This window comes from Oncorhynchus nerka, linkage group LG8 (genome assembly GCF_034236695.1).
Source record: "Oncorhynchus nerka isolate Pitt River linkage group LG8, Oner_Uvic_2.0, whole genome shotgun sequence".
In the NCBI taxonomy this organism is placed as follows: domain Eukaryota; kingdom Metazoa; phylum Chordata; class Actinopteri; order Salmoniformes; family Salmonidae; genus Oncorhynchus; species Oncorhynchus nerka.
The window spans coordinates 5,757,250-5,777,144 of record NC_088403.1 but is presented as its reverse complement, the minus strand read 5'-3'; the positions used below and the strand labels follow the sequence as shown (position 1 = coordinate 5,777,144).

Sequence of the window (19,895 nt, the reverse complement as noted above, 5' to 3'; positions counted from 1 at the left end):
GACTGGGCCGGACCACACACTGTCCCTGGAGACAAACCCAGACTGGACCGGACCACACATTGCCCCTGGAGACAAACCCAGACTGGACCGGACCACACTGTCCCTGGAGACACGGCGCCCAGACTTGACCAGACCACACGCTGTCCCTGGAGACAAACCCAGACTGGACCGGACCACACATTGTCCCTGGAGACAAACCCAGACTGGACCAGACCACACATTGTCCCTGGAGACAACCCCAGACTGGACAGGACCACACACTGTCCCTAGAGACAAACCCAGAGTGGTTCGGACCACACACTGTCCCTGGAGACAAGCCCAGACTGGGTCGGACCACACACTGTCCCTGGAGACAAACCCAGACTGGGTCGGACCACACATTGTCCCTGGAGACAAACCCAGACTGGACAGGACCCACACTGTCCCTGGAGACAAACCAGACTGGACCGGACCACACACTGTCCCTGGAGACAACCCCAGACTGGACAGGACCACACACTGTCCCTGGAGACAAACCCAGACTGGACAGGACCACACATTGTCCCTGGAGACAAACCCAGACCGGGCCGGACCACACGCTGTCCCTGGAGACAAACCCAGACTGGACCGGACCACACATTGTCCCTGGAGACAAACCCAGCCTGGGCCGGACCACACGCTGTCCCTGGAGACAAACCCAGACTGGGCCGGACCACACATTGTCCCTGGAGACAAACCCAGACTGGGCCAGACCACACACTGTCCCTGGAGACAAACCCAGACTGGGTCGGACCAAACACTGTCCCTGGAGACAAACCCAGACTGGGCCGGACCACACATTGTCCCTGGAGACAAACTCAGACTGGGCCGGACCACACGCTGTCCCTGGAGACAAACCCAGACTGGGCCGGACCACACATTGTCCCTGGAGACAAACCCAGACTGGGCCAGACCACACACTGTCCCTGGAGACAAACCCAGACTGGGTCGGACCAAACACTGTCCCTGGAGACAAACCCAGACTGGACCACACACTGTCCCTGGAGACAAACCCAGACTGGACCACACACTGTCCCTGGAGACAAACCCAGAGTGGGTCGGACCACACACTGTCCCTGGAGACAAACCCAGACTGGACAGGACCACACATTGTCCCTGGAGACAAACCCAGATTGGACAGGACCACACACTGTCCCTGGAGACAAACCCAGACTGGGTCGGACCACACACTGTCCCTGGAGACAAACCCAGACTGGACAGGACCACACACTGCTCCTGTAGACAAACCCAGACTGGGCCGGACCACACACTGTCCCTGGAGACAAACCCAGACTGGGCCGGACCACACACTGTCCCTGGAGACAAACCCAGACTGGGCCGGACCACACACTGTCCCTGGAGACAAACCCAGACTGGGCCGGACCACACACTGTCCCTGGAGACAAACCCAGACTGGGCCGGACCACACATTGTCCCTGGAGACAAACCCAGACTGGACCGGACCACATACTGTCCCTGGAGACAAACCCAGACTGGACAGGACCACACATTGTCCCTGGAGACAAACCCAGACTGGGCCGGACCACATATTGTCCCTGGAGACAAACCCAGACTGGACCGGACCACATATTGTCCCTGGAGACAAACCCAGACTGGACAGGACCACACATTGTCCCTGGAGACAAACCCAGACTGGACAGGACCACACACTGTCCCTGGAGACAAACCCAGAGTGGGCCGGACCACACATTGTCCCTGGAGACAAACCCAGACTGGGCCGGACCACACGCTGTCCCTGGAGACAAACCCAGACTGGGCCGGACCACACATTGTCCCTGGAGACAAACCCAGACTGGGCCAGACCACACACTGTCCCTGGAGACAAACCCAGACTGGGTCGGACCAAACACTGTCCCTGGAGACAAACCCAGACTGGACCACACACTGTCCCTGGAGACAAACCCCAGACTGGACCACACACTGTCCCTGGAGACAAACCCAGAGTGGGCCGGACCACACATTGTCCCTGGAGACAAACCCAGACTGGACCGGACCACATACTGTCCCTGGAGACAAACCCAGACTGGACAGGACCACACATTGTCCCTGGAGACAAACCCAGACTGGGCCGGACCACATATTGTCCCTGGAGACAAACCCAGACTGGACCGGACCACATATTGTCCCTGGAGACAAACCCAGACTGGACAGGACCACACATTGTCCCTGGAGACAAACCCAGACTGGACAGGACCACACACTGTCCCTGGAGACAAACCCAGAGTGGGCCGGACCACACATTGTCCCTGGAGACAAACCCAGACTGGGCCGGACCACATATTGTCCCTGGGGACAAACCCAGACTGGGTCGGACCACACACTGTCCCTGGAGACAAACCCAGACTGGGTCGGACCACACATTGTCCCTAGAGACAAACCCAGACTTGGTCGGACCACACATTGTCCCTGGAGACAAACCCAGACTGGACCGGACCACATACTGTCCCTGGAGACAAACCCAGACTGGACAGGACCACACATTGTCCCTGGAGACAAACCCAGACTGGGCCGGATCACATATTGTCCCTGGAGACAAACCCAGACTGGACCGGACCACATATTGTCCCTGGAGACAAACCCAGACTGGACAGGACCACACATTGTCCCTGGAGACAAACCCAGACTGGGCCGGACCACATATTGTCCCTGGAGACAAACCCAGACTGGACAGGACCACAGATTGTCCCTGGAGACAAACCCAGACTGGGCCGGACCACATATTGTCCCTGGATAATTTATTTGATTGTTTTGGTACCAGTAACCTCTCTCTCAGAAAGAACAATTGGAATAAAAAGTTTGTCACAAAAATAAAAACAATATGTCAACAATATATCTGCTAGGTTACCAGTGGCTGGAGTCGTCAGGTCGTGGTGAGTTCTCTGAACAGTAGCGATCCTTTGCAGTGTAGGTGTGGGCATCCTGCCACCCTCTCTGGACCTGTGGGAGCCTGCTACAGACGACGAACGCTGGTCCAGCACCCTCAGTCTGGAACACAAGCAGACAGGCAGGCAGGCAGACAGACAGGCAGACAGACAGGCAGGCAGGCAGACAGGACAGTCACACTGTGTCTCTAAAAATAGTAGCTCTTAAAATAAGTAACAAAATGATGATTGTCTCCAATATGGATAAAAACAGAGTGGAGGAAACAGAACTGACTGTCTCCAATATGGATATAAACAGAGTGGAGGAAACAGAACTGACTGTCTCCAATATGGATATAAACAGAGTGGAGGTAACAGAACTGACTGTCTCCAATATGGATATAAACAGAGTGGAGGTAACAGAACTGACTGTCTCCAATATGGATATAAACAGAGTGGAGGTAACAGAACTGACTGTCTCCAATATGGATATAAACAGAGTGGAGGTAACAGAACTGACTGTCTCCAATATGGATATAAACAGAGTGGAGGTAACAGAACTGACCGTCTCCAATATGGATATAAACAGAGTGGAGGTAACAGAACTGACTGTCTCCTATATGGATATAAACAGAGTGGAGGTAACAGAACTGACTGTCTCCAATATGGATATAAACAGAGTGGAGGTAACAGAACTGACTGTCTCCAATATGGATATAAACAGAGTGGAGGTAACAGAACTGACTGTCTCCAATATGGATATAAACAGAGTGGAGGTAACAGAACTGACTGTCTCCAATATGGATATAAACAGAGTGGAGGTAACAGAACTGACCGTCTCCTATATGGATATAAACAGAGTGGAGGTAACAGAACTGACCGTCTCCTATATGGATAAAAACAGAGTGGAGGTAACAGAACTGACCGTCTCCTATATGGATATAAACAGAGTGGAGGTAACAGAACTGACTGTCTCCAATATGGATATAAACAGAGTGGAGGTAACAGAACTGACTGTCTCCTATATGGATATAAACAGAGTGGAGGTAACAGAACTGACTGTCTCCAATATGGATATAAACACCGTCTCAATATGGAGTGGAGGTAACAGAACAGAGTGGAGGTAACAGACTGTCTCAATATGGATATAAACAGAGTGGAGGTAACAGAACTGACTGTCTCCAATATGGATATAAACAGAGTGGAGGTAACAGAACTGACTGTCTCCAATATGGATATAAACAGAGTGGAGGTAACAGAACTGACTGTCTCCAATATGGATATAAACAGAGTGGAGGTAACAGAACTGACTGTCTCCTATATGGATATAAACAGAGTGGAGGTAACAGAACTGACTGTCTCCAATATGGATATAAACAGAGTGGAGGTAACAGAACTGACTGTCTCCAATATGGATATAAACAGAGTGGAGGTAACAGAACTGACTGTCTCCAATATGGATATAAACAGAGTGGAGGAAACAGAACTGACCGTCTCCAATATGGATATAAACAGAGTGGAGGTAACAGAACTGACCGTCACCAATATGGATATAAACAGAGTGGAGGTAACAGAACTGACTGTCTCCAATATGGATATAAACAGAGTGGAGGTAACAGAACTGACTGTCTCCAATATGGATATAAACAGAGTGGAGGTAACAGAACTGACTGTCTCCAATATGGATATAAACAGAGTGGAGGTAACAGAACTGACTGTCTCCTATATGGATATAAACAGAGTGGAGGTAACAGAACTGACTGTCTCCAATATGGATATAAACAGAGTGGAGGTAACAGAACTGACTGTCTCCTATATGGATATAAACAGAGTGGAGGTAACAGAACTGACTGTCTCCTATATGGATATAAACAGAGTGGAGGTAACAGAGAACTCAAAGCCAATCAGTGAAAGCAGAAATCAACAGGAAATGGAGAGGGAATGAAACAACCACATACTCATCCTTTCTCTCCTTGTCCTCTTCTTCCTCTCTCTCCTCCCCAGTTCCACCCCCAGCCCCTGTCTCCTCCTCCCAGGCTAGTCTCCTCTGAACAGGTAGGTTAAGGGCTCCAGGGTTAGGGTGACCAGGGGGGTCTGCTGTGTCCCCAGCCCCCCGGGTGGAGCTCCTTCTACTGGACACGGGGGTGAGGGGAGGGGGTCCGGCTACGGAGCTGGAGCTACTGTCAACCCTACAGACACACAGGGAGAGGAGGAGGGAGGGAGAGGAGGAGGGACACACACAGAACATGACCTTAATAGGTCAGATTCATTAAGACCCCAGTAAAGGACCCTCAGCATCAGTTTCCCCCAGTCCATATAGCTAGGTCAACCCCCCCATCCAGCTCTGTGGCTTCTACCCAGAAATATGTGGCTCTGCTTCTAAGTCTAATCATTTGGCTACACTTGATTTCAATTTCATTCTATACTTACAGAAGCCTGATTTTAAGGCCGAAAGTTGCACCCCATCTATGGGAAATCCTGAGCCAGACGTACTACACATCCAGCCCACACTAAAGACATGCTGATGTCATGCTATAGCAAGCTCTGTGGTCGGTCTCCCTCACCTAGCGAGCTCCAGAGCCTGGGGGGTAGGACTCCTGTCTTCCTCCCCGTCCCCAGAACCTGTCCCAGAGCTGAGGTTAGAGGAGGAAGGGGTGGAGGCCTCCCACAGCTGGTTCTGGTCCGACAGGATCTGGTTGAGGTGGAGGCGGGAGAAATGGGTCCCCCACGCCCTCTGTCTGTAGGCCTCCGCCTTCTTACGAAGCTCTCGCACCTGGGAGGATGGTTGATAGCATTAATTCGATCATTAAAAGTAGCAGGCTGCTCCAGCCAGACAGGTAGGCCAGGGCTCAGTCACCACACAGATTCTTTACGTTATATAGGTGGAGTATTGCAGTATCTGTAGCATCAGAAGCAAAGGCAGCAGACTCATGTTTAGTTGTCGTTCTTTTAGCTGCAAAGTCAACTTTCCTCTGGTACTGATCACAAAAATCAGAGCTCTGTGAGTCAAAACTTTCCTCTGATCACAAAAATCAGAGCTCTGTGAGTCAAAACTTTCCTCTGATCACAAAAATCAGAGCTCTGTGAGTCAAAACTTTCCTCTGGTACTGATCACACAAATCAGAGCTCTGTGAGTCCACACTTTCCTCTGGTACTGATCACAGGTGTGTGGTAGAGAGATCTCAACACAGAAAGTGTTATCAATAGCTTTAAGACATACACAATGATGCAACAGATGACTGACTTTCATGCACACAAGCAAAGCCAGGGCAAGACACAACACACACTGAGCTGGCATCTGGACCTAGGCAGGCATCTGGACCTAGGCAGGCATCTGGACCTAGGCAGGCATCTGGACCTAGGCAGGCATCTGGACCTAGGCAGGCATCTGGACCTAGGCTGGCATCTGGACCTAGGCAGGCATCTGGACCTAGGCAGGCATCTGGACCTAGACTGGCATCTGGACCTAGACTGGCATCTGGACCTAGGCTGGCATCTGGACCTAGGCTGGCATCTGGACCTAGGCTGGCATCTGGACCTAAACTGGCATCTGAACCTAGGCAGGCATCTGAACCTAGGCAGGCATCTGAACCTAGACTGGCAACTGAACCTAGGCTGGCATCTGAACCTAGGCTGGCATCTGAACCTAGGCTGGCATCTGGACCTAGGCAGGCATCTGGACCTAGACTGGCATCTGGACCTAGGCTGGCATCTGGACCTAGGCTGGCATCTGGACCTAGACTGGCATCTGGACCTAGACTGGCATCTGGACCTAGGCTGGCATCTGGACCTAGGCAGGCATCTGGACCTAGGCAGGCATCTGGACCTAGACTGGCATCTGGACCTAGGCAGGCATCTGGACCTAGACTGGCATCTGGACCTAGGCTGGCATCTGGACCTAGGCTGGCATCTGGACCTAGGCTGGCATCTGGACCTAAACTGGCATCTGGACCTAGACTGGCATCTGAACCTAGACTGGCAACTGAACCTAGGCTGGCATCTGAACCTAGGCTGGCATCTGGACCTAGGCAGGCATCTGGACCTAGGCTGGCATCTGGACCTAGGCTGGCATCTGGACCTAGACTGGCATCTGGACCTAGACTGGCATCTGGACCTAGACTGGCATCTGGACCTAGGCTGGCATCTGGACCTAGGCAGGCATCTGGACCTAGGCAGGCATCTGGACCTAGACTGGCATCTGGACCTAGGCAGGCATCTGGACCTAGACTGGCATCTGGACCTAGGCAGGCATCTGGACCTAGACTGGCATCTGGACCTAGGCTGGCATCTGGACCTAGGCTGGCATCTGGACCTAGGCTGGCATCTGGACCTAAACTGGCATCTGGACCTAGACTGGCATCTGAACCTAGACTGGCAACTGAACCTAGGCTGGCATCTGAACCTAGGCTGGCATCTGGACCCAGGCATCTGGACCTAGGCAGGCATCTGGACCTAGGCTGGCATCTGGACCTAGGCTGGCATCTGGACCTAGACTGGCATCTGGACCTAGACTGGCATCTGGACCTAGACTGGCATCTGGACCTAGGCTGGCATCTGGACCTAGGCAGGCATCTGGACCTAGGCAGGCATCTGGACCTAGGCAGGCATCTGGACCTAGACTGGCATCTGGACCTAGGCAGGCATCTGGACCTAGACTGGCATCTGGAACTAGGCAGGCATCTGGACCTAGGCAGGCATCTGGACCTAGGCTGGCATCTGGACCTAGGCTGGCATCTGGACCTAGGCTGGCATCTGGACCTAAACTGGCATCTGGACAGTCTTCCTCCCTCTGTCCTTATATAGTGCACTACTTTTGACCAGGACCCATAGGCCTCTAGTAGTGCACTATATAGGGAATACTGATAGACTGGGAGACTGGTAGACTGATAGACTGATAGACTGGTATATTGATAGACTGATAGACTGGTAGACTGGTAGACTGGTATATTGATAGACTGATAGACTGGTATATTGATAGACTGGTAGACTGGTAGACTGATAGACTGGTAGACTGGTAGACTGGTAGACTGATAGACTGGTAGACTGGTAGACTGGTAAACTGGTAGACTGGTATATTGATAGACTGATAGACTGGTAGACTGGTATATTGATAGACTGATAGACTGATAGACTGGTAGACTGATAGACTGGTAGACTGGTACACTGGTAGACTGGTATATTGATAGACTGATAGACTGATAGACTGGTAGACTGGTAGACCGGTAGACTGGTAGACTGGTAGACTGGTAAACTGGTAGACTGGTATATTGATAGCTAGCAGCAGTTAGGAGAAGGGTTGATGTGAACTACTGGTATATTGATAGCTAGCAGGAGTTAGGAGAAGGGTTGATGTGAACTACTGGTATATTGATAGCTAGCAGGAGTTAGGAGAAGGGTTGATGTGAACTACTGGTATATTGATAGCTAGCAGGAGTTAGGAGAAGGGTTGATGTGAACTACTGGTATATTGATAGCTAGCAGGACTTAGGAGAAGGGTTGATGTGAACTACTGGTATATTGATAGCTAGCAGCAGTTAGGAGAAGGGTTGATGTGAACTACTGGTATATTGATAGCTAGCAGGAGTTAGGAGAAGGGTTGATGTGAACTACTTTTCATCAGAATCAATTAGAGGAAGATTACACTGAAATTCAACAGAAAAATCCTCATTCGGCTGAAAAATAAAAACATCTCTTTCTGTCCTCATTGATTTCCTCAAATTAAACTAGAGCCCAGTTGAAATGACGTTGAGCCCGATCCTGGAGTGGACCATCAGATCAGTCAGACTTGGTCCAACTAATGGTCCTAAGAATTCCTTCATTATATTGGTGTGTATTAAACTACTTGAATTAGAAGACAAAACGGCAATGGAATTTCTAGAAAGTTCTTCCACGTCTAGACTATATTTAGTACATTTCCATGAAGCTTATGGGCCATGTTTCTACGTATCGTACAAGACAAAGGTACGGTTAACCACTCAGCATATTCAGGTTGAACGGAAAGAACAACGCTGTCTAACCAACCTCCTGCTGACTCATTGTATTTATGCTGACAATGCCTGAAATATACACACACACACACACACACTGTGTTCTCATACAAGCACACACACACACACACACACACACACAGTGATCTCATACAAGCACACACACACACACACACACACACACACACACACACACACTGTGTTCTCATACAAGCACACACACACACACACACAGTGATCTCATACAAGCACACACACACACACACACTGTGTTCTCATACAAGCACGCACACACATACACACACACACACACACACATACACACACTGTGTTCTCATACAAGCACGCACACACACGCACGCACACTCACAATTCATCTTTACAGCAACCTATCAGATCAACAATCTCAGGCCTAGATCTCAGGTATGAGGCCTTTCTGAAACTCAACAATCTCAGGCCTAGATCTCAGGTATGAGGCCTTTCTGAAACTCAACAATCTCAGGCCTAGATCTCAGGTATGAGGCCTTTCTGAAACTCAACAATCTCACGCCTAGATCTCAGGTATGAGGCCTTTCTGAAACTCAACAATCTCAGGCCTAGATCTCAGGTATGAGGCCTTTCTGAAACTCAACAATCTCAGGCCTAGATCTCAGGTATGGGGCCTTTCTGAAACTCAACAATCTCAGGCCTAGATCTCAGGTATGAGGCCTTTCTGAAACTCAACAATCTCAGGCCTAGATCTCAGGTATGAGGCCTTTCTGAAACTCAACAATCTCAGGCCTAGATCTCAGGTATGAGGCCTTTCTGAAACTCAACAATCTCACGCCTAGATCTCAGGTATGAGGCCTTTCTGAAACTCAACAATCTCAGGCCTAGATCTCAGGTATGAGGCCTTTCTGAAACTCAACAATCTCAGGCCTAGATCTCAGGTATGGGGCCTTTCTGAAACTCAACAATCTCAGGCCTAGATCTCAGGTATGAGGCCTTTCTGAAACTCAACAATCTCAGGCCTAGATCTCAGGTATGAGGCCTTTCTGAAACTCAACAATCTCAGGCCTAGATCTCAGGTATGAGGCCTTTCTGAAACTCAACAATGGAAACTCTTTTTGCCCATTTTATTCTTTCTAAGGTGGATACACAGGTGTTCTGTTCACTCATGTATCATCACTCGGTTTGATGTAAACGTGAGAGGAGGGAAGGGGGGGTCACTGCCAACAGCCAAAGAGAAGGAAGGTACAGTAGAACAGCAGGGAGACTAGGACCGTGTTACCTCGTGATACCAAACGTGACTATGCTGACTGTCACGCCCCTGCAACGGAGGATGGGAAGAGAGAATGTGTTAAAGAGACTCCATATCAATGACATTTACTTAGAGCCATTTACTTAGAGCCTGTAGGTCATTACTTTATTATATATATATATTATACAATAACTACACTGACCTCCTCTCCTACTGTGGTAGACAGGGTAATAACTACACTGACCTCCTCTCCTACTGTGGTAGACAGGGTAATAACTACACTGACCTCCTCTCCTACTGTGGTAGACAGGGTAATAACACACTGACCTCCTCTCCTACTGTGGTAGACAGGGTAATAACTACACTGACCTCCTCTCCTACTGTGGAAGACACTGTAATAACTACACTGTCCTCCTCTCCTACTGTGGTAGACAGGGTAATAACACACTGACCTCCTCTCCTACTGTGGTAGACAGGGTAATAACTACACTGACCTCCTCTCCTACTGTGGTAGACAGGGTAATAACACACTGACCTCCTCTACTGTGGTAGACAGGATAATAACTACACTGACCTCCTCTCCTACTGTGGTAGACATTGTAGTAACTACACTGACCTCCTCTACTGTGGTAGACAGGGTAATAACTACACTGACCTCCTCTCCTACTGTGGTAGACAGGGTAATAACTACACTGACCTCCTCTCCTACTGTGGTAGACAGGGTAATAACTACACTGACCTCCTCTCCTACTGTGGTAGACCCTGTAATAACTACACTGACCTCCTCTACTGTGGTAGACAGGGTAGTAACTACACTGACCTCCTCTCCTACTGTGGTAGACAGGGTAGTAACTACACTGACCTCCTCTCCTAGTGTGGAAGACAGGATAATAACTACACTGACCTCCTCTCCTACTGTGGTAGACAGGGTAATAACACACTGACCTCCTCTCCTACTGTGGTAGACAGGGTAATAACACACTGACCTCCTCTCCTACTGTGGTAGACAGGGTAATAACTACACTGACCTCCTCTCCTACTGTGGTAGACAGGGTAATAACACACTGACCTCCTCTACTGTGGTAGACAGGATAATAACTACACTGACCTCCTCTCCTACTGTGGTAGACATTGTAGTAACTACACTGACCTCCTCTACTGTGGTAGACAGGGTAATAACTACACTGACCTCCTCTCCTACTGTGGTAGACAGGGTAATAACTACACTGACCTCCTCTCCTACTGTGGTAGACAGGGTAATAACTACACTGACCTCCTCTCCTACTGTGGTAGACCCTGTAATAACTACACTGACCTCCTCTACTGTGGTAGACAGGGTAATAACTACACTGACCTCTCCTACTGTGGTAGACAGGGTAATAACACACTGACCTCCTCTCCTACTGTGGTAGACAGGGTAATAACACACTGACCTCCTCTCCTACTGTGGTAGACAGGGTAATAACACACTGACCTCCTCTCCTACTGTGGTAGACAGGGTAATAACACACTGACCTCCTCTCCTACTGTGGTAGACAGGGTAATAACACACTGACCTCCTCTACTGTGGTAGACAGGGTAATAACTACACTGACCTCCTCTACTGTGGTAGACAGGGTAATAACTACACTGACCTCCTCTCCTACTGTGGTAGACAGGATAATAACACACTGACCTCCTCTACTGTGGTAGACAGGATAATAACACACTGACCTCCTCTACTGTGGTAGACAGGGTAATAACTACACTGACCTCTCCTACTGTGGTAGACACTGTAATAACACACTGACCTCCTCTCCTACTGTGGTAGACAGGGTAATAACACACTGACCTCCTCTCCTACTGTGGTAGACAGGGTAATAACACACTGACCTCCTCTCCTACTGTGGTAGACAGGGTAATAACACACTGACCTCCTCTACTGTGGTAGACAGGGTAATAACTACACTGACCTCTCCTACTGTGGTAGACAGGGTAATAACTACACTGACCTCCTCTCCTACTGTGGTAGACAGGGTAATAACTACACTGACCTCCTCTCCTACTGTGGTAGACAGGGTAATAACTACACTGACCTCCTCTCCTACTGTGGTAGACAGGGTAATAACTACACTGACCTCCTCTACTGTGGTAGACAGGGTAATAACTACACTGACCTCCTCTCCTACTGTGGTAGACAGGGTAATAACACACTGACCTCCTCTACTGTGGTAGACAGGGTAATAACTACACTGACCTCCTCTACTGTGGTAGACACTGTAATAACTACACTGACCTCCTCTCCTACTGTGGTAGACAGGGTAATAACTACACTGACCTCCTCTACTGTGGTAGACAGGGTAATAACTACACTGACCTCCTCTACTGTGGTAGACACTGTAATAACTACACTGACCTCCTCTCCTACTGTGGTAGACAGGGTAATAACACACTGACCTCCTCTCCTACTGTGGTAGACACTGTAATAACTACACTGTCCTCCTCTCCTACTGTGGTAGACAGGGTAATAACTACACTGACCTCCTCTACTGTGGTAGACACTGTAATAACTACACTGACCTCCTCTCCTACTGTGGTAGACACTGTAATAACTACACTGACCTCCTCTACTGTGGTAGACAGGGTAATAACACACTGACCTCCTCTCCTACTGTGGTAGACACTGTAATAACACACTGACCTCCTCTCCTACTGTGGTAGACAGGGTAATAACTACACTGACCTCCTCTACTGTGGTAGACAGGGTAATAACTACACTGACCTCTCCTACTGTGGTAGACAGGGTAATAACTACACTGACCTCCTCTCCTACTGTGGTAGACAGGGTAATAACTACACTGACCTCCTCTCCTACTGTGGTAGACAGGGTAATAACTACACTGACCTCCTCTCCTAGTGTGGAAGCCTTGACCCAGGCGCCGTCCTTATATATGTAGTTCAGTGGAGAGCGGAAGTTGGCATTATACTCTGATTTCACCTTTCTGGAGAGAGGGACAGAAATACACAGAGACAGGCCAAGTCAGATAATGTATATTCAGTGATCGTTTAGCATTGCACTTGGCATTATGATTTAGAAACTAAAATATATTAGTTGAATAGGCCACATGTGAATGACCAAACTCTGCTGCTGTCCATTGGAGAAGTTCCATGTGAGAGAGAGAGAGAGAGAGAGAGAGAGAGAGAGAGAGAGAGAGAGAGAGAGAGAGAGAGAGTACAGAGGGAGAGTGAGAGAGAGAGAGAGAGTACAGAGGGAGAGTGTGAGAGAGAGAGAGAGAGAGAGAGAGAGACAGAGAGAGAGAGAGAGTACAGAGGGAGAGTGAGAGAGAGAGACAGAGAGAGAGAGAGAGAGAGAGAGAGAGAGTACAGAGGGAGAGTGTGAGAGAGAGCGAGAGAGAGAGAGAGAACAGAGAGAGAGAGAGAGAGAGAGAGAGAGAGAGAGGACAGAGAGAGAGAGAGAGAGAGTACAGAGGGAGAGAGAGAGAGAGAGAGAGGACAGAGAGAGAGAGAGAGAGAGGACAGAGAGAGAGAGAGAGAGAGTACAGAGGGAGAGAGAGAGAGAGAGAGAGAGAGAGAGAGAGAGAGACAGAGAGAGAGAGAGAGAGAGACAGTGTGTGAGAGAGAGAGAGACAGTGAGAGAGAGAGAGAGACAGTGTGAGAGAGAGAGAGAGACAGTGAGAGAGAGAGAGAGAGACAGTGTGAGAGAGAGAGAGAGAGACAGAGGGAGAGTGAGAGAGAGAGACAGAGAGACAGAGAGAGAGAGAGAGAGTACAGAGAGAGAGAGAGAGAGAGAGAGAGAGAGAGAGAGAGAGAGTACAGAGGGAGAGTGTGAGAGAGAGCGAGAGAGAGAGAGAGAACAGAGAGAGAGAGGACAGAGAGAGAGAGAGAGAGAGAGAGAGAGAGAGAGAGAGAGGACAGAGAGAGAGAGAGAGTACAGAGGGAGAGAGAGAGAGAGAGAGAGGGACAGAGAGAGAGAGAGAGTACAGAGGAGAGAGAGAGAGTACAGAGAGAGAGAGAGAGAGAGAGAGAGAGAGAGACAGAGAGAGAGAGACAGTGTGAGAGAGAGAGAGAGGACAGTGTGTGAGAGAGAGAGACAGAGAGAGAGAGAGACAGTGTGAGAGAGAGAGACAGAGAGAGACAGAGACAGAGAGACAGAGAGAGAGACAGTGTGAGAGAGACAGAGACAGAGAGAGAGAGAGAGACAGTGTGAGAGAGAGAGAGAGAGAGAGAGACAGTGTGAGAGTGAGAGAGAGACAGTGTGAGAGTGAGAGAGAGAGAGATAGTGTGAGTGAGAGAGAGAGAGACAGTGTGAGAGTGAGAGAGAGAGAGAGAGAGAGAGAGAGAGAGAGAGAGAGAGCAGAGAGAGTGCAGAGAGAGAGAGAGAGCAGAGAGAGAGACAGAGAGAGCGAGAGAGGAGTGTGCAGTGTTACCGGTAATTATTACCAAAATACTGCATGACACATGCAGGAAGTGAAGATGGAAAGAGACCATATACAATACATGAGAGTTCCTATTACTGACAGGTTGCCTCTCTCTTTCCCCTCCTACTTCCCCACCCCTGACCCCTGACCTCTGACTCCAGGTGAAGTTTCCCAAAGGGACAGGTCTAGGATCAGCTCTCCCTCCTAATCCTACCCTTAACGGTTAGTGAACCCAAGTAATGAACCCAGGATCAGCTTGTCGAGGTAACTTCACCCTCCAACCAACATACCCTGTAATCACAACTGACCGCTGATCTCACCTGTGGGGAAGATGTGCCTTCTGGGGGCTGTGTGACTTCACTTCCTGGTCCGCCTGCTGCTCCCGAGGCTGTGGAACTGGAATGTTCTCCTCTACGACGCTGGACTCTCTCTCTTCCCTCTTCTTCTTCTTCTTCCTCTTGCTCTGATGTCATCATCGTCATCAGAACAGAACAGAGCCATTCGTAAAGGCCGCGTCGTTCCAAATGGCACCCTATTCCCTACATAGTGCACTACTTTTGACCAGAGCCCTTATATAGGGAATAGGGTGCCATTTGGGATGAAACCCAGTCAGTCAGTCAGTCAGAGGAACCTGGGTCTAAAACCAGTGGAACCAGTACGGAAATACCACCAAACCTCCTGTACACTCCAGTGGGTGTATCCAGCGCGGCATGTGGGGAACATTATCTAAATAACTGGTTTATTTACTTTCATATTGGAAGTTCTAGGTGTGTATTGTATTTGTCACGCCCTGGTCTAAATATTTAGTGTTTTCTTTATTATTTTGGTCAGGCCAGGGTGTGACATGGGTTATTTGTGTGGTGTGTTTTGTCTTGGGGGTTTTTGTAGGTGTTGGGTGTGTGGCTTAGTGGGGTTGTCTAGAATAGTCTATGGTTGCCTGAAGTGGTTCTCAATCAGAGGCAGGTGTTTATCGTTGTCTCTGATTGGGAACCATATTTAGGCAGTCATATTCTTTGAGTGTTTGGTGGGTGATTGTTCCTGTCTCTGTTTGCACCAGATAAGGCTGTTTAGGATGTCGCGGTTCTTGTTTTGTATTGTTCCTGTCTCTGTTTGCACCAGATAAGGCTGTTTAGGATGTCGCGGTTCTTGTTTTGTATTGTTCCTGTCTCTGTTTGCACCAGATAAGGCTGTTTAGGATGTCGCGGTTCTTGTTTTGTTTTGTTCGTGTTTATCTTTTATTAAAGATGAATCAAAATGACCACGCTGCATTTTGGTCCGCCTCTCCTTCGACGGAAGAAAACCGTAACAGTATTCCCCTTTCATATTGGACGTTCTAGGTGTTCATTGTATTCCCCTTTCATATTGGACGTTCTAGGTGTTCATTGTATTTCTCTTTCATATTGGATGTTCTAGGTGTGTATTGTATTCCTCTTTCATATTGTCGTTCTGTTTTGTATTCCTCTTTCATATTAAGGTGTTCATTGTATTCCCCCCTTTCATATTGGGCGAGGTGTTCATTGTATTTCTCTTTCATATTGGATGTTCTTGTTTTGTATTCCTCTTTCATATTGGGCGTTCTAGGTGTTCATTGTATTCCTCTTTCATATTGGGCGTTCTAGGTGTTCATTGTATTCCCCTTTCATATTGGAGCGTTCTAGGTGTTCATTGTATTCCCCTTTCATATTGGAGCGAGGTGTTCATTGTATTCCCCTTTCATATTGGGCGTTCTTGTTCATTGTATTCCCCTTTCATATTGGAGCGTTCTAGGTGTTCATTGTATTCCCCCTTTCATATTGGGCGTTCTAGGTGTTCATTGTATTCCCCTTTCATATTGTTCTTTGTTCATTGTATTCCCCTTTCATAGACGTTCTAGGTGTTCATTGTATTTCTCTTTCATATTGGATGTTCTAGGTGTGTATTGTATTCCTCTTTCATATTGGACGTTCTAGGTGTTCATTGTATTCCTCTTTCATATTGGACGTTCTAGGTGTTCATTGTATTCCTCTTTCATATTGGGCGTTCTAGAGTGTTCTTGTATTTCTCTTTCATATTGGATGTTCTAGGTGTGTATTGTATTCCTCTTTTATTGGGCGTTCTAGGTGTTCATTGTATTCCTCTTTCATATTGCGTTCAAGGTGTTCATTGTATTCCTCTTTCACGTTCTAGGTGTTCATTGTATTTCTCTTTCGCGTTCTAGGGTGTTCATTGTATTCCTCTTTCATATTGGACGTTCTAGGTGTTCATTGTATTTCTCTTTCATATTGGATGTTCTAGGTGTATTGTATTCCCCTTTCATATTGGCCGTTCTAGGTGTTCATTGTATTCCTCTTTCATATTGGACGTTCTAGGTGTTCATTGTATTCCTCTTTCATATTGGACGTTCTAGGTGTTCATTGTATTTCTCTTTCATATTGGATGTTCTAGGTGTGTATTGTATTCCTCTTTCATATTGGACGTTCTAGGTGTGTATTGTATTCCCCTTTCATATTGGACGTTCTAGGTGTTCATTGTATTCCCCTTTCATATTGGACGTTCTAGGTGTTCATTGTATTCCCCTTTCATATTGGACGTTATAGGTGTTCATTGTATTCCCCTTTCATATTGGACGTTATAGGTGTTCTCCCCTTTCATATTGGGCGTTATAGGTGTTCATTGTATTCCTCTTTCATATTGGGCCGTTCTAGGTGTTCATTGTATTTCTCTTTCATATTGGATGTTCTAGGTGTGTATTGTATTCCTCTTTCATATTGGACGTTCTAGGTGTGTATTGTATTCCCCTTTCATATTGGACGTTCTAGGTGTTCATTGTATTCCTCTTTCATATTGGCCGTTCTAGGTGTTCATTGTATTCCTCTTTCATATTGGACGTTCTAGGTGTTCATTGTATTCCCCTTTCATATTGGACGTTCTAGGTGTGTATTGTATTCCTCTTTCATATTGGCCGTTCTAGGTGTTCATTGTATTCCCCTTTCATATTGGACGTTCTAGGTGTGTATTGTATTCCTCTTTCATATTGGCCGTTCTAGGTGTTCATTGTATTCCCCTTTCATATTGGACGTTCTAGGTGTATATTGTATTCCTCTTTCATATTGGACGTTCTAGGTGTGTATTCCTCAAGGGTTTTGAAATGTCAATAAACAGAAAAAACCTTGCTAGTCTGTGTCCTAATTTATCCTGATCTTTCCCAGAAATCAGTGATAAATATGTGTTGTAAGTGGGGCTCTCTGCTTCCTTATTGAAATACAAAAGGTACCGTAGAAGATATTGGCAGCGCTGGGAGTGTTATATTGTGGCCTAATCTTGGCACCCAGAATCAGATCATGTTTGAGTGCTGGTCTCTGGCCAGTTACGACATGTTCGTAAAGTCTGTTCCATAAAGAGGTTGAATAAATCGATTTACCAGATCAAAAGATTGAGTTGTAGTGTGGCGTGTGGACTGACTGGAACTCGGAAGTACCTTGGATGCTTTCTCGGGTGGCGTTCTCTCTCTGGAACAGAGGCACCTGGACTACGTCGCTGCGTAGCCGTGGTCCTCTGGGAGGCGGAGAGGCTTTAAAGTTCCTGCTGTGCTCGCTCTCACACCACCACCCCGGGTTAGACTTGAAAGGAGGATGGAACGGTGGCTGGTGTACAGCATCTGAAGAAGACCATGCAGGAAATATACTGGAACTGTCATAGTTGATTCATACTCAAATACTCTGCTACCATCTACTGGCTGTTTGACAAAACAGCATCTCTGCTCCACAGCTTGGGTAGATAGCCTACCTCTCAAACTAGTCATTCGTTTTGAAAACCAGACCCTAGGCAACACACTGACTGAGGTCTGGTTTCAATGTGAGTCTTTTGGTATCGAGGAACTACGTCACTTCCTACATCACGACTTTATCCTCTTGAATAAAATACTAAATAGTAAGCGAGCAAGATGGACATCACAGAGGTTATAGTTAGTAGATACCTGCTCAGGTTGTACAACTGAATGCCTTCCCAACTGAAATGTGTCTTCCTCATTTAACCCCACCCCTCTGAATCAGAGGTGCCGGAGGAGGCTGCCTTAATCCCAGCATCCACATCTTTGGTACCCGGGGAACAGTGGGTTAACTGCCTTGTTAACCCACCGTTTTAACCACTGTCAGGTTACTGGCCCAGCGCTCTAACCACTAGCTGCCTGCCGCCCCAGGAGCTAGTTTACATCAACTACCCCTCCTTCTAAAACCACTGCAACGTTTGGTTTGAATCACAGCGTTCTGGCATGTCTGCCTCAGTGATTTGTTAGGCGAGAGTCCCCAGAACTGTCCCCCCTTATCAACGTAGGTAGTGATGTAGTTCCTCTAGGCCAGACTCCCCTCATTAAAACCAGGTCCTAGTCACTGTGTTGCCCTCGGTCGGGTTTTCAACAGACCCTCATTAAAACCAGGTTCTGGTCACTGTGTTGTCTACGATCGGGTTTTCAACAGACTCCCTCATTAAAACCAGGTTCTAGTCACTGTGTTGCCCTCGGTCGGGTTTTCAACAGACCCTCATTAAAACCAGGTCCTAGTCACTGTGTTGTCTACGGTCAGGTTTTCAAGACTCCCTCATTAAAACCAGGTCCTAGTCACTGTGTTGCCCTCGGTCGGGTTTTCAACAGACCCTCATTAAAACCAGGTCCTAGTCATTTACATTTACATTTAAGTCATTTAGCAGACGCTCTTATCCAGAGCGACTTACAAATTGGTGCTTTCACCTTATGACATCCAGTGGAACAGCCACTTTACAATAGTGCATCTAGGTCTTTTAAGGGAGGGGGGAGAAGGATTACTTTATCCTATCCTAGGTATTCCTTAAAGAGGTGGGGTTTCAGGTGTCTCCGGAAGGTGGTGATTGACTCCGCTGTCCTGGCGTCGTGAGGGAGTTTGTTCCACCATTGGGGGGCCAGAGCAGCGAACAGTTTTGACTGGGCTGAGCGGGAACTGTACTTCCTCAGTGGTAGGGAGGCGAGCAGGCCAGAGGTGGATGAACGCAGTGCCCTTGTTTGGGTGTAGGGCCTGATCAGAGCCTGGAGGTACCGAGGTGCCGTTCCCCTCACAGCTCCGTAGGCAAGCACCATGGTCTTGTAGCGGATGCGAGCTTCAACTGGAAGCCAGTGGAGAGAGCGGAGGAGCGGGGTGACGTGAGAGAACTTGGGAAGGTTGAACACCAGACTAGTCACTGCCACTGTGTTGCCCTCGGTCGGGTTTTCAAGACTAACTAGTAATGGGGCAGAATGGGTGACCAACCCTGGGTTCAGGGTGTAACAACAAGCAGTGAATCTTACTTGTGCATTGGGCCCCTCTATGACCAGGAAATGCCTACACATGTCAAATGCGTGACT

At 48.1% G+C, this 19,895-nt stretch overlaps 1 protein-coding gene across 1 annotated transcript in view; it reads right to left on the bottom strand.

Annotated features, from left to right (window-relative positions):
- Nucleotides 1-19,895, bottom strand: part of LOC135573022 (nuclear protein MDM1-like) — an 88,224-nt gene that overhangs the window by 4,536 nt on the left and 63,793 nt on the right. Inside the window, 12 exon segments of the mRNA XM_065022077.1 lie at nt 78-186; nt 557-664; nt 797-1,019; nt 2,866-3,024; nt 4,859-5,089; nt 5,465-5,673; nt 10,158-10,196; nt 13,012-13,108; nt 14,866-15,008; nt 18,003-18,021; nt 18,023-18,158; nt 18,161-18,182. Coding sequence (XP_064878149.1) covers nt 78-186; nt 557-664; nt 797-1,019; nt 2,866-3,024; nt 4,859-5,089; nt 5,465-5,673; nt 10,158-10,196; nt 13,012-13,108; nt 14,866-15,008; nt 18,003-18,021; nt 18,023-18,158; nt 18,161-18,182 — 1,495 coding nt within the window.